The 23647-nt window shown below is 42.0% G+C and overlaps 1 protein-coding gene across 1 annotated transcript in view; it reads left to right on the forward strand.

Annotated features, from left to right (window-relative positions):
• CFAP46 (cilia and flagella associated protein 46) overlaps positions 1-23647 on the forward strand; it is a 239476-nt gene that overhangs the window by 70163 nt on the left and 145666 nt on the right. The window contains exons 12-17 of the mRNA XM_069753829.1: positions 1659-1887; positions 3794-3914; positions 10211-10337; positions 11938-12065; positions 14299-14441; positions 15673-15806. Coding sequence (XP_069609930.1) covers positions 1659-1887; positions 3794-3914; positions 10211-10337; positions 11938-12065; positions 14299-14441; positions 15673-15806 — 882 coding nt within the window. The remainder of the gene's footprint in view (positions 1-1658; positions 1888-3793; positions 3915-10210; positions 10338-11937; positions 12066-14298; positions 14442-15672; positions 15807-23647) is intronic.

Raw genomic sequence — 23647 nt, forward strand, 5'->3', positions numbered from 1 at the left:
CGTGACACCCCCCTCAAGAGACAGACCCCATTGGTCCGGTGCTGGGTACCCCGGTCTCTTGGGCGTCACACCATGATATCAGGTTTTGCTGCAGAAATAAAACACTGAAAAACGCCCATTGTGAACTTGCCCGAAGAGTTTTTTTTCTGTCATCACCCAAAGATTTTTGCCTTTTTTTTTCATGATACTTGTGGCTTCATTTTTCTGTCATTTTTGTATTCATCTCTTTAATTTTTCTTCATATATTATTTAATTGCAAAACGTATCACTTAATTTACTTTGTATTTGTTTTTTCTTTTCCATTACAATTATTTTTTTATGTATGAAATATAATTATTTTAGTTTTGTCTTTTATGATTTAATAATTATTATTACTATTTTTTTCTATTTTTTCAATTATTATTACTGTTTTTTATTATTGTTATTACTATTTTTTATTATTATTAAAAAAAAATTATTGTTTTTTTTAAATTGATTTCACACATTTTGCCCGCATAAGATTATTCATGACGTTTAGCAGACATTTGAAAATTAATTCATATTATATATACCGTATACTTTTATTATATGGTAATATTGAAATGTACCATGAGTGCTCTTATGGGAGGAGGGGCAAAATATATGAAATCAATAAAAAAAATAAAGTCAAAACAAAAATAATGGAATGGAAATATATGTTTTATTGTTGATTTCCCTGTTACCGAGGATAGCCTATTAGCCCCAGTTACAGGGGATATTAATTTTCCTGGCTGCACATGTAGGTCTGCTAAAACCCAGCAGCTCCTGTCCAATCTTGTCACTCGGTGATCACATGATTACTGAGATGGGAGACGGAAGAACTATAACTGCTTGTGTGCGAAACATTTGCAAGGTGGAACGCAATATCAATAGCCTAAAATATCAATAAGTATTAGCTACCTCTTATATTCCAAATCATAAAAGGGGTCAAATTCTGCAGCATGATGGTGCTCCATCTCATACATCCATCTCTACAGCAAAGTTCATCCAGGCAAAAAACATGAAGGTGCTCAAGGACTGGCCAGCCCAGTCACTAGACATGAACATCATTGAGCATGTTTGGGGTAGGATGAAAAAGGAAGCTTGGAAGACAAAACCAAAGAATCTAGATGAACTCTGGGGGCATGTAAGACTGCATTCTTTGCTATTCCTGATGACTTCATTAATAAATTGTATGAATCATTGTTGAACTGCATGGAATCAGTCCTTCAAGCTCATGGAAGTCACACAAAATATTAAATATGACTCTAATAGCACCACAGCTTCATTCACCAATGGTATGCAACATATATTTGTATTTTAAGTCAATTATTTGTTTGAATATAACATTACTTTCGTTGGGCGACAAACTTTTGTCTTGCCAAAATCTGACCATTCTGTGTCCATTAACTGATCAATATTTCTGCATTGATGCCAATTTACTTTCTTAACCTAAATCACATTTCGGAGGGTTTCAGCTTTCAAAAGAGTAATTTATACAACCAATGGATTAATTTAACGTCAGGTTATAAGCTTTTATTTACATAACATGGATGAGCATGAGGTGTATGGATGGGATCTATTCCCTCATGGGGACTGGAAATACTGATTGTACACTGCCTGACGCTGCACATCTATATCATTTTGTCTTTACTCTTCAGTTTAATGACCGTAATGCGCTGCCAGATTCATTTGGAAATTTCTCAGATTGAAGAAGAGGACGATCGAATTGAGGTTGCAATTAAACACCTTGAGAAAGCGTTGGCTCTAGATGGCAATGGGCAGTATCAAACCCACCTGAGAGGCTACCTCCATCGTCTCCAGCTGCAAACTGCGCTGTACACAAAGCCAGAACGCGCAGAAGATCAGGCCACAATGATCATCGAGCAGGTAATGTCTGTGCGCAATTCAGGCCGGATCCGTCATCCAGCAGCATCTTACATATTACAGCTAGTACAAGTGGAATAAAAATATCTCAGGTACGAGTCCTCTGTAGGAACTGGGCAGCATGACTCAGGCTTTGGCTGCATTATCGGAGCTGAGTATGTTGTACTCTGAACCTCTGCTCCATTTCAGAGAAAATATACTTAGCCGGCCAAGGACCATGCTTCTTGGATGACTAGTCTGAGGCAGGTTCTCCCCACCCCGCTCTTCTAGACTGACAGGATTTTCCCCATATGTGTCTATAGGTAGAGATCTGTCAGTCTTGGAGAGCAGGTTGAGGAGAAGGAACCCGGGATCGGCATCTTGGCCTTATCATCCTAGAAGTATGTTCCCTGACTGGCTTTTTAAAGTATATCTTCAAAGGCCGCAGCATTTCATACACAATACAGCAGCCAGTGTCTGATTACTACTGCTTGTCTTTTTTGGGCAGCATGAATCAGTTGTCACATTTCCCTTTAAAGGGAACCTGTCACCCCCAAAATCAAAGATGAGCTGCGGCCACCAGCATCAGGGGCTTATCTACAGCATTCTGTAATGCCGTAGATAAGCCCCCGATGTATCCTGAAAGATGAGAAAAAGAGGTTAGATTATACTCACCAAGGGGCGGTCCCGATGCGGTCCGGGTCCGATAGGCGTCGCAGGTCCGGTCCGGCGCCTCCCATCTTCTCACGATGACGTCCTCTTCTTGTCTTCAGGCTGCGGCTCCGGCGCAGGCGTACTTTGTCTGCCCTGTTAAGGGCAGAGCAAAGTACTGCAGTGCGCATGTTCCGGGCCTCTCTGACCTTTCCCTGCACCTGCGCACTGTAGTACTTTGCTCTGCCCTCAACAGGACAGACAAAGTACGCCTGCGCTGGAGCCGCAGCCTGAAGACAAGAAGAGGACGTCATCGTAAGAAGTTGGGAGGCCCCGAACCGGACCGCGACACCCATCGGCCCGGACCGCAGCGGGACCGCCCCTGGGCGAGTATAATCTAACCTCTTTTTGTCATCTTTCAGGATACATCAGGGGGCTTATCTACAGCATTACAGATTTTGGGGGTGACAGGTTCCCTTTCCACCCATATATATGCAGCCATGGCCAAAAGTGTTGGCACTCATGAAATTGTTACAGAAAAATTAAGTATTTCTCCCAGAAAATTATTAAAATTACACATGTTATGTTATACACTTTTATTTCCTTTGTGTGTGTTGGAACAACACAAGAAACAGAGAAAAAAAGGCAAACTAGACATCATTTCACACAAAACACCCAAAATGGGCCAGACAAAATTGTTGGCACTTTTCCAAAATTGTGGTTCTCAAGTCCACAGATAGTTCTCTTTCTGTTCTCCATGCTTAGTGTGGCACACACAGACACACAATGCAAAGATTGGGTCAACCTCCCCTCTTTTTATTTGGTTTCAGGTGTGATTTTCATAGTATCCACACCTGTTACTTGCCACAGGTGAGTATGATCGAGCATCACATGCTTGAAACAAAGCTGTTTACCCACATTTTTGGAAAGGTGACAACAATTTTGTCCAGCCCATTTTTGAGGTTTTTGTTCAAATACACACAAAGTAGATAAACTTGTGTACAATACTTTATTTTCTGGAGCAATTTCAAAGGTGCCAACACTTTCGGCCATGACTGTATGTTATTGAAGAATTCGGGTTATACCCGCCGGACAAACACCTGTTAGCTTGCAGTTGTGTTATGTCTTTGGTGAGCTGAAATCATTTTTCCTGACAGTTCTGCAGATGTCGGTGACACAAAAATAAAACCTTGACTTCTCTTGGGAGTCTTAGTTCAGTGGCCTCTGACATGTTTTTCTCCATGAGATGGTAATTCTTGATCGTTTTTATTTATTTTAGGCAAAACAAAGCAATGCAAAGGACTCCGTACGGAAGAAACGGCCGCTGCTTGTCAATGCAGGCCTCTGCTTGGCTCCTGATGTTTTCCAAATGGTGCTTGATAGCGAGAATGAAGCTAAAGGTAACCCATCCTGACTTTTCTCATTATACTTATACATTTTCTCATTATACTAATTAATATCAAATCTGTATTAAAACAAGAATGCAGATCAGCAATTTGTGCTCAATTTTTGAGAGGTTCCTACTTTATTTACAAAAAAGTGGCTCAGTGCACTTGTGGTCTCCTTCATAGTCGTCCATGTAGAACCACGCCTTATTGTAGATTTGTGTGTGATACCACATCTCTTCCCTATGTAGAACCACCAATCCTCCCAAATAAAGAGTGCAAAAAATTGACAATATTAAAAATAGTGTTTATTGAAAGTAATACAGAAAAAAATATAAAATAATATATTCAACTAGTTTAGCTGATAAATAGGAGCACATATAATAGTATTATAGGACAACCCAACTAATATAATAACTGATAAAAACCTTTACTATAATGTGATAAATCCTCAAAAATCACAAAAAATATGAAAATGATATACAACCACCATAATAAATCAAAAAAGTTATTTGGATATAAACACCACAAAAAAATGTGTAAAATATGATAAAAAGAATATTATGGATTGTATAAAGTGCAAAATGCAAAACTAATGTCACAAAAAATGTGCAAAAACTGCAAATAAAAGAGTAAAAGTGCGGCTAATGTCAAGATATATCAAAAATAGGCACCATATGCAATAATGATGTGCAAAAAAATAAAAATATATAGAAATAATAAACAACTAAAGTGCTGATGAGTACTGTCAGAAAATTAGCAACTATACAATGAAGGTGCAACAGTGCTACTAATATCAAAGTAAACAAAATAGTGCAACAAAATATATTAAATACAATGGTACTGCTAGTATAAAGATATATCAAGGTAGCCGCTATATATAATAATGATATGCAAAAACGCACAGAAAAATATATGTAACTAAAGTGCCAACAGCACTGTCAGAACGTTTACAGCAATATACTGAAATATAATGAAAGTGCAATAGTGCTACTAATATACCTACTATATGTATCTCTTCCCCATGTAGAACCACGCCTTATTGTAGATTTGTGTGTGATACCACATCTCTTCTTGTAGAACCACGTCTTATTTTAGATTTGTGTGTGATACCACATCTCTTCTCCTTGTAGAACCACGCCTTATTGTAGGATTGTGTGTGATACCACGTCTCTTGTAGAACCACGCATTATTGTAGATATCTGTGTGATACCACGTCTCTTGTAGAACCACGCATTATTGTAGATATCTGTGTGATACCACGTCTCTTGTACAACCACGCATTATTGTAGATATCTGTGTGATACCACGTCTCTTGTAGAACCACGCATTATTGTAGATATCTGTGTGATACCACGTCTCTTGTAGAACCACGCATTATTGTAGATATCTGTGTGATACCACGTCTCTTGTACAACCACGCATTATTGTAGATATCTGTGTGATACCACGTCTCTTGTAGAACCACGCATTATTGTAGATATCTGTGTGATACCACGTCTCTTGTAGAACCACGCATTATTGTAGATATCTGTGTGATACCACATCTCTTCTTGTAGAACCACACCTTATTCTAGATTTGTCTGTGATACCACATCTCTTCTTGTAGAACCACGCATTATTGTAGATTTGTGTGTGATACCACATCTCTTCTTGTAGAACCACGCCTTATTCTAGATTTGTCTGTGATACCACATCTCTTCTTGTAGAACCACGCATTATTGTAGATTTGTGTGTGATACCACATCTCTTCTTGTAGAACCACGCATTATTGTAGATTTGTGTGTGATACTACATCTCTTCTTGTAGAACCACGCATTATTGTAGATTTGTGTGTGATACCACATCTCTTCCCCATGTAGAACCACGCCTTATTGTAGATTTGTGTGTGATACCACATCTCTTCTTGTAGAACCACGCATTATTGAAGATTTGTGTCTGATACCACATCTCTTCTTGTAGAACCACGCCTTATTGTAGATTTGTGTGTGATACTACATCTCTTCTTGTAGAACCACGCATTATTGTAGATTTGTGTGTGATACTACATCTCTTCTTGTAGAACCACGCATTATTGTAGATTTGTGTGTGATACCACATCTCTTCCCCATGTAGAACCACGCATTATTGTAGGTTTGTCTGTGATACCGCATCTCTTCTCCATGTAGAACCACGCATTATTGTAGATTTGTGTGTGATACCACATCTCTTCCCCATGTAGAACCACGCCTTATTGTAGATTTGTGTGTGATACCACATCTCTTCTTGTAGAACGACGCTTTATTGTAGATTTGTGTGTGATGCCACATCTCTTCTTGTAGAACGACGCTTTATTGTAGATTTGTGTGTGATACCACATCTCTTTTTGTAGAACCACGACTTATTGTAGATTTGTGTGTGATACCACATCTCTTTTTGTAGAACCACGCATTATTGTAGATTTGTGTGTGATACCACATCTCTTCTTGTAGAACCACGCATTATTGTAGATTTGTGTCTGATACCACATCTCTTCTTGTAGAACTATGCCTTATTGTAGATTTGTGTGTGATACCACATCTCTTCCCCATGTAGAACCACGCCTTATTGTAGATTTGTGTGTGATACCACATCTCTTCTCCTTGTAGAACCACGTCTTATTGTAATTTGTGTGTGATACCACATCTCTTCTTGTAGAACCACGCATTATTGTAGATTTGTGTGTGATACCACATCTCTTCTTGTAGAACCACGCGTTATTGTAGATTTGTGTGTGATACCACATCTCTTCTTGTAGAACCACGCTTTATTGTAGATTTGTGTCTGATACCACATCTCTTCTTGTAGAACCACGCTTTATTGTAGATTTTTGTGTGATACCACATCTCTTCTTGTAGAACCACGCATTATTGTAGATTTGTGTCTGATACCACATCTCTTCTTGTAGAACCACGCATTATTGTAGATTTGTGTCTGATACCACTTCTCTTCTTGTAGAACCACGCATTATTGTAGATTTGTGTCTGATACCACATCTCTTCTTGTAGAACCACGCATTATTGAAGATTTGTGTGTGATACCACATCTCTTTTTGTAGAACTATGCCTTAGTGTAGATTTGTGTGTGATACCACGTCTATTCTCCATGTAGAACAACACCTTATTGTAGATTTGTGTGTGATACCACATCTCTTCCCCTTGTAGAACCACGTCTTATTGTAATTTGTGTGTGATACCACATCTCTTCTCCATGTAGAACTACGCCTTATTGTAGATTTGTGTGTGATACCACGTCTTTTCTTGTAGAACCACACCTTATTCTAGATTTGTGTGTGATACCACATCTCTTCCCCATGTAGAACCACGCCTTATTGTAGATTTGTGTGTGATACCACATCTCTTCCCCATGTAGAACCACATCTTATTGTAGATTTGTGTGTGATACCACATCTCTTCCCCATGTAGAACCACATCTTATTGTAGATTTGTGTGTGATACCACATCTCTTCCCCATGTAGAACCACGCCTTATTGTAGATTTGTGTGTGATACCACATCTCTTCCCCATGTAGAACCACATCTTATTGTAGATTTGTGTGTGATACCACATCTCTTCCCCATGTAGAACCACGCCTTATTGTAGATTTGTGTGTGATACCACATCTCTTCCCCATGTAGAACCACGCCTTATTGTAGATTTGTGTGTGATACCACATCTCTTCCCCATGTAGAACCACATCTTATTGTAGATTTGTGTGTGATACCACATCTCTTCCCCATGTAGAACCACGCCTTATTGTAGATTTGTGTGTGATACCACATCTCTTCCCCATGTAGAACCACGCCTTATTGTAGATTTGTGTGTGATACCACATCTCTTCCCCATGTAGAACCACGCCTTATTGTAGATTTGTGTGTGATACCACATCTCTTCCCCATGTAGAACCACATCTTATTGTAGATTTGTGTGTGATACCACATCTCTTCCCCATGTAGAACCACGCCTTATTGTAGATTTGTGTGTGATACCACATCTCTTCCCCATGTAGAACCACATCTTATTGTAGATTTGTGTGTGATACCACATCTCTTCCCCATGTAGAACCACATCTTATTGTAGATTTGTGTGTGATACCACATCTCTTCCCCATGTAGAACCACGCCTTATTGTAGATTTGTGTGTGATACCACATCTCTTCCCCATGTAGAACCACATCTTATTGTAGATTTGTGTGTGATACCGCATCTCTTCTTGTAGAACCACGCCTTATTGTAGATTTGTGTGTGATACCACATCTCTTCTTGTAGAACCACGCCATATTGTAGATTTGTGTGTGATACCACATCTCTTCTCCTTGTAGAACCACGCCTTATTGTAGATTTGTGTGTGATACCACATCTCTTCTCCTTGTAGAACCACGCCTTATTGTAGATTTGTGTGTGATACCACATCTCTTCTTGTAGAACCACGCCTTATTGTAGATTTGTGTGTGATACCACATCTCTTCTCCTTGTAGAACCACGCCTTAGTGTAGATTTGTGTGTGATACCACATCTCTTCCCCATCTAGAACCACGCGAGCCACTTTACAAATATCCTATTTTATGTCTAGATAAAGATGGTTCCATAAAGGCTTTGAATTGTTGTATCATGAATATGTTATCCCCTATAACCAGTGCCAAGAACGGACCCTGATGGTTAAGCATGGGGTCTTCCACTCCATTTATTCCTTATGGGACAGCCTCAGTTAGCCAATAGGCAAGCTAGACAATCGGGAACACTCATACTTTTAATTTGCGCACATTACGGCCCGCTTGACGGGACGGCACGTGAGTAACTTCTTCTACTCTAGGTTGAGCTGCAGGAGAAAGTTTTGCAATACGTTATGTACAACCAGGTCATCTTCCTTCCCAATCAAGAAAAGTAAATGCTTTCCATGTGCTCTAATCTGACGGTCTCCAACTTTTTGTAGGTCATGAGCAACTTTCAGACGTGACAGAGGATTATAAGACTCACTGAATAGTGGGGGAAGAGTTATATTAAATGGCCTAGTGATAAATTCAAACTCCTCTAATTAAATCTGATTTTCTTCAGTTTACGAGCAGCAATTACTTGATTATTCCTTTTCTCCTGGTGGTTTAGTCCCCTGCACTGTGTCATTATTCTCCCCTTACTGAACTATAAAGCAGCTCTGTGCGCTAACTTTACGGAGAGGCAGTGATGGACTTGTGTTTATGCACAGCATCCAATCAGAGGAGGCAGAGCTGCTGGGGGGAGGAGAAATAGACCAATGGTGAGACAGTGGGCGTGTCTCGGACTACCTAAAACTCCCTGTAGGCGCTGTAGTTGTCGTACATTACAGCTCTATTATTATCTGAGAAATTGAATATACAACAGGTAAGTATCCCATAATCTGTCAGAAGGTTTTTTCCATGTAATCAAGGTGCAGCATGATGTAGGCGCCGAGACACTGATTCCAGTAATGTGTCACTTGCTGGGCTGCATGTTGTCATTCTCTGCTGCAGATCTAGCAGGGCAGAGCAGGACTAGGATGCACGAGGAAGCGAGTCCTGCAGTGATAATCTCCTGCTGATAAAACACTGATTTTATCGAAACAGCAACACACAGCTAAGTGACACATGACTTGAATCCAAGTCTCTTTTCGTACACCATGCTGCTCTCAGATTATATAGCACAAACCTGTTGACAGATTTTCTATAAATGACAAGTACATTCTTCCAGCATTTTCTGCTAAGAAGTTGCTCAATACTTAAAATACAAAACGCCTGGTCACGCTTCTGCATATGCTTTTAAGCAAAAACTTTAAATAAACGCTCGCATTTTCTTCATTATTGCTTAATGGAGTTCAAAAAGCATTCAGAAAATGCTGAAAATGTTTTCAAAACTTTGAAAAATGCTAAAAAAAAAAAAGCTGTCAGGAAGAAAAACGCAGCAAAAAGCATTCAGGAAATGACCAAAGTAAGAGAAAAAATGACACTTTGGATACAGAAAAAAGTCGACTTTCCTGAAGCATCGTCTACTTGAAAAATGGATGTTTTTTAAACCTGGGAAAAAGACACAATGTGAACACATCCCTAGGGAAATCTACCCTGCATGAAAGAGACGGGCTGATGGTCCGAGTAGACGGGATAGAGTATTATCTGAAATAGATGGCTTCTTTCCTCCTTCCCATTATAACCGCAATCATGAAAGATGAAGAGCTGTAGCTCTGTGCTCCGCCTGCGCTATTCGCCTAGAGGGTCAGATTGTGGTGGTGACAGGTACATGTCTTCAGATGTCAGACTTATATCTCTGGCTCCTTGTCCGCTGTCAGTCTCCGCAGGTAAAGGTAACAAGGGACGGGTGAGCTGTCTATGCATGAAAGCGCAGCATCATTCCAAATGCGTCCAGAAGACTGATGGCCATTTACAGCGCATGGAGAATACTAATGACGCGGAGCGGTGAGTACCACCCACAGGACTCGCGGACCCCCAACCTGAACGGTGACACATCTGATCTCACCTGCCTGTTCTATCCGGTTCACAGCCGTCACTGAGCGCTCCTGCCGGCAATTCTGCTTCACGTCAGCAGGGCAGCTCTTCCTCATCCAGGCTGCTTTGTCCACGGCATGTGACTTCCAGCGTCATGCTGATTGACAGCTGGCTCCCTGCAGTAAGGAAGTGGGGAGCCAGCTATCAATCGGTTGGACATTTTCATTCAAGCCCCGTCAACAGAGCAAAAGGGAAGGGAAGCCGCTGCTCTGTCGATGTGACATCAGCATAAGCCACTAAATTGCTGGCAAGAGCAGTCTGTGACCATCACCAGGTACCATAGGCAGATAGTTATCAACTACCTGCCTACTAGTTCTTAGGAACATAGCAAAAAAAAAAAAAAAATAGTCCCAGAATAGTCCCTTTAAATAAATTGTTTCCTGATGAGCAAAACGAAATGATCAATGGCAGCGGTGATATTTTACCGCTGCAAAGATCATCTTATAGGCCTGGTTCAAGCCTCACAGGGGTTTTAAAGTGATTTAGAAGTCTGTTCACAGCCAACAATATGGATAATATTACCAAAAAGTCTATATTCAACCAATTACTAAAAAATATTACAAAATACTGTATATGTTTGGTGTCCCTGTCATCACACTGATCTGGAGAGTCATGTTCTTGGGTAAAAACAAAACTCAAGAATACAATGGTGATGTTGTTTTTTTTTTTTTCAGCATTTCACCGCACTTTTTTCCCATTTTTCAATTCATTTTATAGTGAAATTAATGTAATTCAAAATGACATCTTCAAGCATGATGTTAATGAGACAGGGAAAAAAGTTATGGCCCTTAGAGTAAGGGGATGGAAAACACAAAAGCACAAAAAAACAAAAAGTGGCTATGGGTGAAAACAGGTTTGGGGGCTAACATCACTAGATTGGGAAGCAAATATCGAAAACCCGAGAGGGACCCATGGCCTCAAGTTGGGATGTAATGGTTAATTTACTAGTAAAATTACGATAGTAGTGTCTCATTGTTCTCTGTGAGCTTCATAAGTAGAATTAAAAGGAATCTGTCACCAGATTTTTGCTATGTAATCTGATGCCAGCATGATATAGGGACAGATACCCTGATTCCAGCAATGCATGTAGTTGTGATGCACTCACAGTTTTCTCTGCTGCAGATTTAGCAGTGCTGAGCTGTGTATAACCCCGCCAAGGTCACTGATTGGCTGCTTTCTGTGTTCACTGTGCATAGGCTGAAAGCTGATAATCAGTGGTGAGGGGTGGTTGGACTAGGAGGCACAAGATGCCTAGTACTGTAGTGATAATCTGCTGATAAAACACTGATTTTATTGAAACAGCCAATTGCAGCCTAGTAAGTGACACATCACTGGATTTAGGTTCTTTTTGTTTACACCATGCTCCTCTCAGATTACAAAGCAAAACTTGCTTTACGATTCCCTTTAGGGCAGTTATTACAGAATAGTACTATTATAGAGGGCTAAATGTGTAAATTTGAGGGTAAAGTGAACCATGACTGTTGCCTGTTTCTAATGTTCTCATATTTAGGGTCAGGATATGGGCAGATTTGGCCAAGGTGGCACGGAAGCAAGAGGTGTGGGATGTGTGTAGGGCAGCTTGTCGTTTCTGCCTCCTATATGATGACGGCCGGTGGAGCACACCAAAGCTTGATGTCTGTAAGTGTAATGTTACATCTTCATTATGACCATTTCTGCTTTGCACAAAGGGTAGATTGTGTCAGTCATTTATGGTATTAATGGAACACAATGCAAGTTTAAAAGTTGTTCTCTTTTTTTTTGTGCACAGCCTTATGCATTAAGCGAAGTCCCGGTGTTATGGACTTTGGTTATGAAAGTGAATCTCTCAAACTCCTTAAACAATTAAATAGCTATCTTAGACTTGATGAAGCTGGTGCACTTACATTGAAAATCCAAGTTAAAATGGCTGTATAATCCTTTGCTCAATCTCTGCCCACCTAGCTTGATTGACAGTTCCTCAGTGTCCCCACTCCTGCTGAGATCTCACACTGCTCAGAACAAGCCGGAGACAGCAGAGAAGTGGTTCCTAAGTGGAGAAAGAAGCATTTTTTTGTATTCACTTTGATTCATGCAAAGTTTGTAGAAAATACAGTAAGGCTTTCTCTGAAGTCACCTGAAACTTTGTGTCCTGAATGTGCTCACATGCTTTATTTTGTTCCAGTCCTTCCTGTAGCTGTTGACTTTCTGGGACATTTACTTTCACACCATGGCTGACTGGGTACAGAGGCGACAAACAAGTGTTTCCTTTTAGCATTCCCTCTACATCCTTTTTGCGTTATTTTTTTTTTAACACCCATAGATTTTTTTTAAGACGCATTTAATCTCTGTTTAGATCAAATGCAACGATGGTAAAAGAAAATGCTAAAAATATGAAATCAGCTGTTTGTTATTGTGGTGAGGAAATGTAGGCAGCTTCATATTAGGAGTCGAGGAATGGAAGGTAGGTGAGATAAACTTTTAGGACTTAGGTGTGAACAACGTTCAAAATGCAAATCAGGTTGACTTCACAGAAAATTGGATTGAAAAGATCACATTCCGTTTACACGGATTGATGTGACCGCCAATCGGTAAACTTTATCCTATTGGAGGGAGTATAATGGCCTCTCTACACGAAGCATACTGAGCAATCTGTGTTAGATCACTCCACATAGGCTGCCATCATCCTCGGAAGCACGAGTCCGGTCTACCCAGGACAGTGTGCTGCCGAGAACAGTGATCTTTCACGCTGCACAAAAGAACATTTCACCAATGAAAAATTGTTTTTCTCGTTCACCGCGTGATCGGCAGCCTGTCCACCCTGAAAGATTGTCGTGAAGCGAGCATTTTTTAGAGAGCTGGTGCACTAATATATGCTACATGTGCGCGATCGGCAAGTATCATGTATCAGTAGCCGTGGTGGCGTGACCAATACTGATACTTGTTGGGTGGGACTAACGCTGCCCAAAAGTTCTTCGAAGAAGAGGTGAGGGTGGTCACATCTGTGTTATGATAAAATTGGAGGGAGTGAGTGATAGGCTTATACAACCCTAAAGGAATACGTTCATGTTACAGAACCCCCAGCACCAAGAATATGTTATGCTATATATATATTCTGTATAATAGTTTCCATGTGAAATGGATCAGTCCACAGGCTGCGCCCCTGGACAAGATATTCTCTTTCTGACCTCCCCCACCTTTGTAATTCCCACAGTAAATACCAGCAGGCTCCGGCCCCCTGCGGCTATTGTAATGTATGTCTGGCCTGTTTTTTTCTATTGGCCTGCCCTGTGTATCTGTGTTATATATTCTGTGTGTTGTAAATAAAGTTGTTCTTTTAGACTGGAAATACCTGGAGTAGCAGTCAGCTTTTATAAGCTCCCATGTAATCAATAAATTCTAGCCAGCTTCCTTCATTCAGAGTCCAGCAAAAGCGGAGTGGACCTCCTGAAACACGGGGGGTGCTGTAAGAGGTCTTACAGCACAGTAGACCCCCGTTACAGTTCACATTAATACACAACATCATTCTTCAAACATAAGTGTGAACAGAGCCTTAAAACAGTTTTAAAATACTGAAACAAAATGTTCTTGTATGTTACTTCTGTTCAGGAAAGAGCAATGGTCTGTTGGTCTGAAGACCATGAAGAAAGATTTCAGTGATAACTTCTATTTTGACATGTCCCTCTTAAGTGAAAGTGCTCTTTAAAAACTAGATTAGGTAACGATACTATTAGGGTCGGACCAGGCAGTGCGGCCTACCCTGGGGTTTCAGCCGCATCACCGCCGCGCCATCTGGCCCTTACCCTTAAATTTGCCCTTTCTTACCTGAATTGCTTGGGTTCAGTCTTAGAAGACAACATATCCATTTTGTGTTTTTATTGTGTATTTTAATTAGCACAAAATAAAAGTCCTGCCCCCAGCACGGCGGAGGAAGGAAGGAATTCAGAGCTGGGATCTGCAAAGCCAAGACCAGAATTATTCAGCGATGAGAAGGGCTTATTACGAATGCTTGCAGAAATCCGATTTATCAACGCAGAGGTCAGTATGAAGCTGTGCGCCGGGTGTCACGCTGCTCGTACATTACATGGTTATCAATGCACAGGACCCTGGTCCAGCAGCCCGGTCAGTATTTGGTGGCCATTAAACACTAGTCTTGCGCACCGCCTCCTACTTGGCGGCATCCCCAGCTCTTCTTTTTGATTAGCCGGCGCCGGCTAATCAAGAGGAGCCGCTACAGGAAGTAGGTGGTGCACAGGGCTCCCATCTAGGCGCTAAGAGGTACTGACCTGGACTTTACGTGCTCATCTCTGGTTAATGCCACATTTATATCAAAGGCTGTATACAATAGCGAAATCAGTTTTTTCTTTTCTCAAAAAGCATCTAAAATAAAATATGATCCAACTTTACATATGGTCTCAATTGCACGCAAACGTTTAATGTATACAGCTTCCACGTGGGCACATGTGTCTCCACGGAAACTGACTACAAATGAGCCCCGACCCTTCAGTCACGTGTGACTTGCTTCCATACGTCAGTAACAAGTGAGGACGGAGTCAGGAGACCAGACTACACACTGTTTTTGTTTGTAGTCTGTCACTATGGAAACGCATACACCTGCAAGGGAGCTGTGTACATACTAGGATATGTCTTATCAGGATCACAGGCAAAGTTGCCTCTTTATTTCCAGCATACATCTAGTGACAGATTCTCATTAAATTAAAAAGTCTCCATTATTATAAGGCCTTCTGAAATGCTTATAATTAAAGGGGTTGTCCTTTTCTTTAGGTAGTTCTTATGCTGAAAATGGTCAAGTTCTTTTTAGAATGGAGCCAGCTGGTCGCTTTTGGTCTAGGGACTGATTCATTAAGACTGATGTTGCGCATGACAATCTTAACGAAGAGTACAATGCGCCGAACTCGTAAATAGGCGCTCAACCACGTCACATCTTTAGTGGTGTGTGCCTCCTCGCACCTGGCCAGAAATGCTACTCCTTGGCCAGAGCAGCACTGTAATATCACTTTTGGTTTTTGATCCACAACAACCCCCTTCCTGTGAATTTAGCAGGTGGTATAAGACACCTCTCAGCTGCAACACCGCCAGTAAAAGAGCTGCAAACGCTGGATTTGTGAGAAAAGTAAAAATGTGTCGCGGGAAAGCGTTTGTTCCATTATAAGATCAATGAGGCTTTTTGCAAAGACCGGTATCAAGTGATATCGACTGTGAACATACGATTTATACAGTGTGCTAAAACTTTATCTTTTTCCTACAGGCGACAATACACTTTTTGAAGTCTGAAGGATGCAAATTAAATGATAGTCCAGTCCCACCCGAAGATACAAGTATGCGTCCTTCATCTTACATTCCCATAAACCTGGATGAAGATCCAGACTGGATCCTGTATAGGTACCCAGATTTAAAATATTACTTGTGTATATATAGGGTATACATACTGTATATTAACAGTGGCTTGCAAAAGTGTTCACTCCCTTGGCATTTTTTGTGTTTTGCTACCTCACAACCTGGCATTTCACTGTTTAGTTTGAGGGTTTTTGTCAGTTCATGTAAAAAACAACTGTGAACATTTGGAAGGTGAACCTCCATTCCAGTCTCAAATCACTGATGGACTGAAACCGTTTCTGCTCAAGAATATCCCAGTATTTCTCACCATCCATCTTCCCCTGAACTCGGACCATTTTCCCTGTGTCTGATGTCAAAAATCTTACCCACAGCATGATGCTGCCACCACCATGTTTCACTGTGGGAATGTTCTTAGGGTGAGCTATTTTGGATTGGCATCAGACATAGCCTTTATCTTGGTGGCCAAAAAGTTCAATTTTGGTCTCATCTGACTACAGCACCTTCCTCCATACAAGAGGAGTCTCCCACATGTCTTTTGGCAAACATAAAACGAGAATTACAATTTTTGTGTGTAAGTAAAGGCTTTTTTCTGCCCTCTCTTCCATAAAGACCACGTCTATGGAGTATCTGGATTATTGTGGTCATATGGACAGATAATCCAGTCTCTGCTTGAGAACTCTGCAGCTCCTTCAGAGTTACCTGGGTTGCCTGGGCTGAGAGTTTTGATGGGCAGCCCTCTCTTGGCAGGTTTGTTGTGGTACCCAACAAATTATTATTTGATAATTGATTTGATGGTGCTCCAGCAGGGGATCATCAGAGATTGAGGTATTTTTTTTTATAACCCAGCCCTAACTTGTTCTTCTCAACAACTTTGTCCCTGACTTGTTTGGAGATCTCATTGGTCTTCATGGTGTTGTTTGGAGATCTCCTCAGTCTTCATGGTGTTTGGCTAGTGGTGCCTCTTCTTAATGGTGTTGTTTGGAGATCTCCTCAGTCTTCATGGTGTTTGGCTAGTGGTGCCTCTTGTTAATGGTGTTGTTTGGAGATCTCCTCAGTCTTCATGGTGTTTGGCTAGTGGTGCCTCTTCTTAATGGTGTTGTTTGGAGATCTCCTCAGTCTTCATAGTGTTTGGCTAGTGGTGCCTCTTCTTAATGGTGTTGTTTGGAGATCTCCTCAGTCTTCATGGTGTTTGGCTAGTGGTGCCTCTTGTTAATGGTGTTGTTTGGAGATCTCCTCAGTCTTCATGGTGTTTGGCTAGTGGTGCCTCTTCTTAATGGTGTTGTTTGGAGATCTCCTCAGTCTTCATAGTGTTTGGCTAGTGGTGCCTCTTCTTAATGGTGTTGTTTGGAGATCTCCTCAGTCTTCATGGTGTTTGGCTAGTGGTGCCTCTTGTTAATGGTGTTGCAGCCTCTGTGGGCTTTAAGAAAAGGTAAAGTGTATATACTGACAGCCATGTGACGCTTAGATCGCACACAGGGGGATGTCCTGTCATTAAGCATGTGACTTATCAAGGTGATTGCTTGCACCACAGATTTTAAGGGTGTTCATAACCAAAGGGATGAATACATATGCACATGCCAATTTTTACTTATTTGATGCCAGAAATTTAAGTTTTGCCTATACTTTTTGCACTTCACTTCACCACACTTCACCAAGGGGTGAATACTTTTGCAAGCCACTGTATCATTATAAGCCTCATGCCTTCATTTTAAATGAGGTTTTCATTTCTCAAATTCTGAAGAATTTTTTCCATTTCCTTTATTAGAGAACATGGATGTAATAGAAGTTGATCCTTGGTGGGATGATGTCGGATGTGTCACACATGAGTACACAGACTTGTCTTGCCCACTCTGGACTCTTCCTATTCTCCAAGCTGAAGAACTAATGTAAAAGTGTGTAAAGGGATCTTACTCAGGTCGAGTCAGCACAGCCATTTACTAACTGGTGTGAGGTTAATTTAATGGGTGCCACATAATACTACATTCCCCCTGGGTCGGTGTTTCCACCCCAGGAGATCAGCCGTGACTGAGGTGTGTGAGTATATTCTCAAGGCCGCATTCACATATCCATGTGTTACTATCCCAGAGAAATGGATGATTTTTTTTCTCAGCTGTCATCCTAGTTGTTTCCTTTTTTTTCTTTTTCTGTTCCGTTCTTTTTTTATTTTACACTGAAGAGGTGTGCTTAAATCCAAGCCGTCAAAGAATGACCCCCAAAAGTTCAGATTTATTTTTATTCAAATGTATATCTAAGCAACGGATTTGTGAGATGTAGATGCAACATTAAAGCAAATCATTGTCCAATGCTTCATCAATGTCCGATCAGTCGGGGTACGACACCCGGCACCCCCGCCTGCCAGAGCAACTCAGCTGCTCCATCTTGTGATAGTGGCCGCGGCCGGGTACTGCACATCAGCCTCCTATTCAAATCATTAGGAGGCAGATATGCACTACCCTGCTGCGACCACTATCAGAAAACGGAGCATTTCCACAATTGAGCATTTCTGACTGGCGTCTGGCGCCACCGACACCCAAGAACAACTGATCAGCGGGGGTGCCGGTTGTCAGACCCCAACTGATCAGACATTCATGGCGTATCTTAAGGATAGGTCATCAATGATAAAGTAGTGAACAACCTTTTTAATGGCTGATTTTGATCCACAAAATCGGATCAGTATAGGACCTGCTCTGAGTCACATGGATCTCCCTGTCAGATCCGTGATTTTAACCGATGTGCAAATAGATCCATTGTAATCTATGAGTCCTAGAGCTGTCCGATAAGATACATGATAGCATTGGGACATTTCACATACATGTGTGAGCATTGCTTTATTCTGAACTCCTCTTATCAGGAGTAGTATACGGCTCTCATTACATTAGGCTTTGTTTGATGCCCCCAGGACAAATTCCATCATCCTCAACAGGAAGGACCCACAAATCGGTCGGTCTGTCAATCATCTTCGATGTCTGTGTTGCCACAGATTCAGTAGTACGTTAGAGTTTTTCATTTTCAGAGAATAAGCCTCCCCAAATAACACCAGTTTACTATAAAAGTCTGATTGGTGGAAGTCATACCTCCTATCATCCCATGCCCGGTCTTGGTGGAAGTCATATTTCTTATCATCCCATGCCCGGTCTTTGTGGAAGTCTTACCCCCTATCATCCCATGGATGGTCTTGGTGGAAGTCATACCTCCTATTATCCCATGGATGGTCTTGGTGGAAGTCATACCTCCTATTATCCCATGCACGGTCTTGGTGGAAGTCATACCTCCTATCATCCCATGCCCGGTCTTGGTGGAAGTCATACCTCCTATCATCCCATGCCCGGTCTTGGTGGAAGTCATACCTCCTATCATCCCATGCCCGGTCTTGGTGGAAGTCATACCTCCTATTATCCCATGCTCGGTCTTGGTGGAAGTCATACCTCATATCACTGCATGCCCGGTCTTGGTGAAAGTCATACCTCCTATCATCCCATGCCCGGTCTTGGTGGAAGTCTTACCTCTTATTATCCCATGCTCGGTCTTGGTGGAAGTCATACCTCCTATCATCCCATGCCCAGTCTTGGTGGAAGTCATATTTCCTATCATCCCATGCCCGGTCTTTGTGGAAGTCTTACCTCCTATCATCCCATGGATGGTCTTGGTGGAAGTCATACCTCCTATTATCCCATGCACGGTCTTGGTGGAAGTCATACCTCCTATCATCCCATGCCCGGTCTTGGTGGAAGTCATACCTCCTATCATCCCATGCCCGGTCTTGGTGGAAGTCATACCTCCTATCATCCCATGCCCGGTCTTGGTGGAAGTCATACCTCCTATCATCCCATGCCCGGTCTTGGTGGAAGTCATACCTCCTATCATCCCATGCCCGGTCTTGGTGGAAGTCATACCTCTTATTATCCCATGCTCGGTCTTGGTGGAAGTCATACCTCCTATCATCCCATGCTCGGTCTTGGTGGAAGTCTTACCTCTTATTATCCCATGCTCGGTCTTGGTGGAAGTCATACCTCTTATTATCCCATGCTCGGTCTTGGTGGAAGTCATACCTCTTATTATCCCATGCTTGGGCTTGGTGGAAGTCATACCTCCTATCATCCCATGCCCGGTCTTGGTGGAAGTCTTACCTCTTATTATCCCATGCTCGGTCTTGGTGGAAGTCCTACCTCCTATCATCCCATGCTCGGTCTTGGTGGAAGTCTTACCTCCTATCATCCCATGCCCGGTCTTGGTGGAAGTCATACCTCCTATTATCCCATGCCCGGTCTTGGTGGAAGTCATACCTCCTATCATCCCGTGCCCGGTCTTGGTGGAAGTCATTATTATTATTATTTATTGTTATAGCACCATTTATTCCATGGCGCTTTACATGTGAGGAGGGGTATACATAATAAAAACAAGAAGACACAAAAGAGAATAGTAAAACCAAAAACACTCAGTTTGAAAAAATGTTGCAGTAATCCGCAAGTGCTAGTAAAAGATGTAAAAAACAGGGTAATTTTTTCAAACTGAGTGTTTTTGGTTTTACTATTCTCTTTTGTGTCTTCAGGTTTCTTGGTGGTGTGTGAACATGATCATACAGACTTGTTCACTGTGCAAGTAGCCCATGTGTTCCTGTTTCCATAATAAAAACAAGTACAATAATCTTAAACAATACAAGTCATGACTGGTACAGGAGGAGTGAGGACCCTGCCCGCGAGGGCTCACAATCTACAAGGGATGGGTGAGAATACAGTAGGTGAGGATAGAGCTGGTCATGCAGCGGTTTGGTCGATCGGTGGTTACTGCAGGTTGTAGGCTTGTCGGAAGAGGTGGGTCTTCAGGTTCTTTTTGAAGTTTTCGATGGTAGGCGAGAGTCTGATGTGTTGTCATACCTCCTATTATCCCATGCTCGGTCTTGGTGGAAGTCATATCTCGTATCACCCCATGGCTCGTCTTGGTGGAAGTCATACCTCCTATTATCCCATGCCCGGTCTTGGTGGAAGTCTTACCTCTTAAAATCCCATGCCCAGTCTGTATTTCTGTGGACGTCATAAATACTCGGAAAACACCTGAGCATGATCAGAAAACCCAAGTAGCGAGCACACTCGCTCATCACTAGTAGTCACTCTCCTACGCAGAGATCAATGGTCAGTATCTACCTGCGGCTCTCTAACTGCTGTGATTGTCAGATTGTGACTAATGGTCTTGTTTCTGTATTATGGAAGTGAATAAGATGCAGATCTTCAAGATCTCAGTCACTGAGATCGTGGGATTATAATCTGTTCTCATCACTTGCAGTGAAGGGTTAAACCGCGTTCCGATTATTCAGATGATGATCCGATAGAATTGTGATTACATGTGTGGGAGAACGTCGCGTCATCTCCTCCAGTTCAGATTTTTCCGTAATGTTGCAATTGAAGCGGTAACCTGAATTGGAACAAGTAGATATAACAATCATGTAAAGCGTCACGGCTGGAAGCTGCAGGGTGCAGTGAAGTGTTCTCCTCGATGATGAGCAAAATGCAGTGTTGAGTAAATGCAAAGATTACAAAAAGGAGCTGACAAAATATGTGCAATCACTTCAATGAGGAACTCCCAGAACACTCGACGTGAGCAGTGGAGATAACCCCAAAGTGAAGGGTTCCTGCAAAATTCCTGTATTTACACCTGATAGGGAAAAGTTTACGTCTGGTAAATTTATTGTAAGGGTTTAATACAAGAAAGGACAGGCACAGTGGTGAGTGATGGCAAGAAAGTTGTCGGTGCCTCTGTATGGCCACTTATAGTGCAAGTTATTACATTACAGTTTCATCCGAGCCTCTGTAAATTATAACTTTCCAAAATTGGAATTCGATTAATAGGCATTTTTTTTGGCAATCTTGAACCTGCAAACCACAAATAAATTTGGCAGCGCAGTTTGCTTCAAAATGAATTTTTCAGCACATTTCAATTCTGCTGCATGATATAGGGGCTGAGACACTGATTCCAGCGATGTCACTTTCTGGGGTGCATGGTGTCATTTTCATACAATCCCTGTTTACTGTGCTGCAGATCTAGCAGAGCTCTGAATGCTGAGCTGTGTATAACCCTGCCCAGAGCACTGATTGGCAGCTTTCTGTGTACACTGTGCTTAGGCAGACAGTTGTCAGTCAGTGATCGGGGTGTAGTTACACAGAGCAGGAGGCACGACACAACTAGTCCTGTAGTGATAATCTCCTGCTGATAAAACACTGATTTTATTGAAACAGCAACACACAGCCCAGTAAGTGACACATGACTGGAATCAGAGTCTCAGCCCCTCCATAATACTGCTCTCAGATTGCATATAATGTATTATGACCGATAGTCTATTTTCATGCAGCTTTCTTTGCGGTGTTGTATAGAATCGGCCCTCATCCCTCAATTCTGCACATGTTCTGGACCTTTAAGGGTTTGCTAGTGGAAAACCCCAAACCAGAGGCAGCATGAGTCAAAGCCTGGCTCCATGATTGCAGCCAAGTATATTTTTCTCTAAAAGCTCCGGTGTTTTGGAAAAAAAAGGAAAAGTAGTTTGAAGAACCAGCCAAGAACCACAGTTAGAAGCAAGACTTGTCCGGCAGAGAACCCAACTGCAGCACCACTCCAGGTGATTGACATTGCTCTTGCTATGAAAGAGACCAGTCAATCACCTGGAGCAGCGATAGATAAAGCCAGTTGGGTTGACCGCCGGACAAGTCTCGTCTGTACGTATGGTCCCCGGCTGGTTCCTCAAACTTAGTTTTCTTTGAAGCCCTGGAGCAGACAAGATGTGGAGTAGTAGCATAGTCAAGAATGGACCCAAGTGTTATTACCAAGAGAACAGACAAGATATTGAGCAGTAGCATAGCCACAAATGTAGTCAAGAGTCATCACCAGGAGATAAGACAAGATGTAACACAGTAGCATAGTCATAAACATTGACAGAAGTAGGAATGGTCATGATGGGACCGGCCAGAGGACTAGACAAGACCATAGTAGACCACGAGAGGTGAGAACCAGGAGTAGAACAGGTACCAGGTGAGCCAACCCAAAGGGCAAAGTAAGAGCTATATCCAAGGCCAAGATCAGAGTCATAACAAGAGTCAAGTTCAGAGTCCCAATGCAGAGGAACAGGGTCTAGGTAAAGGTCAGCAGCTTAATCTACCGGCAAAGCTTAGCAGGCAGATTCCGCCTGTCCTGTCGACAACGGCCGGCGCTGATTGCCCTGACAGCCATGCTGGAGAGAAGGATTATTGTGGCCAGATCCTGCAGTCCTACGACTGAATGGAACAAGAAGGGCATCTGTGCCTCTCAATAGTGCCCAGAATCGGGCACCGTTAGTACATAGAAGTTACATAAGGCATATTTCTCTGCCTTATACCGAGCGATTCTTCAGGCCGAGCTCCGTGTTATAATACTACATAACGATTTTGACTTTTTCGGTGTAATTATGATAAATTACCCTTTTTTCTTAGTTTTTTATTTTATTTTTGCTGTTGGGGAGAATTAATGTAATGTTGTCCTAGATGTAAAGTGTATCGTGCCGAGACTACAACTCTTACTCTTTGGTAGCGCAGTTGGCTGTGGCGCAGGCAGGGTTTACGGTGGGGAGTTGATGCATGTGATATGACATTGTTGATTCCTGTCTGTGAATCCGCGGCCTGGAGCTGCTCGCAGTTCTGCGTCTCCGGTTCCCGGTAGGTTCCGGTTCATTGCTCTTACATGTACTGCAGGGATGCTGTCATAATCAATGAAGAAGAAAGAAATTAACGAGTTACAATCCAACGTAAGGCCCGATCCGACGTGAATTTGGCACAAACTCCTCCAGAAGTTTTTACTTTTCACATTCCGTAGACACAAGTATGGCAGGAGATTGGGACTTACAGAGGATGTAGTTATGTCACAGC

This window comes from Ranitomeya imitator, chromosome 2 (assembly GCF_032444005.1).
Source record: "Ranitomeya imitator isolate aRanImi1 chromosome 2, aRanImi1.pri, whole genome shotgun sequence".
Lineage (NCBI taxonomy): Eukaryota > Metazoa > Chordata > Amphibia > Anura > Dendrobatidae > Ranitomeya > Ranitomeya imitator.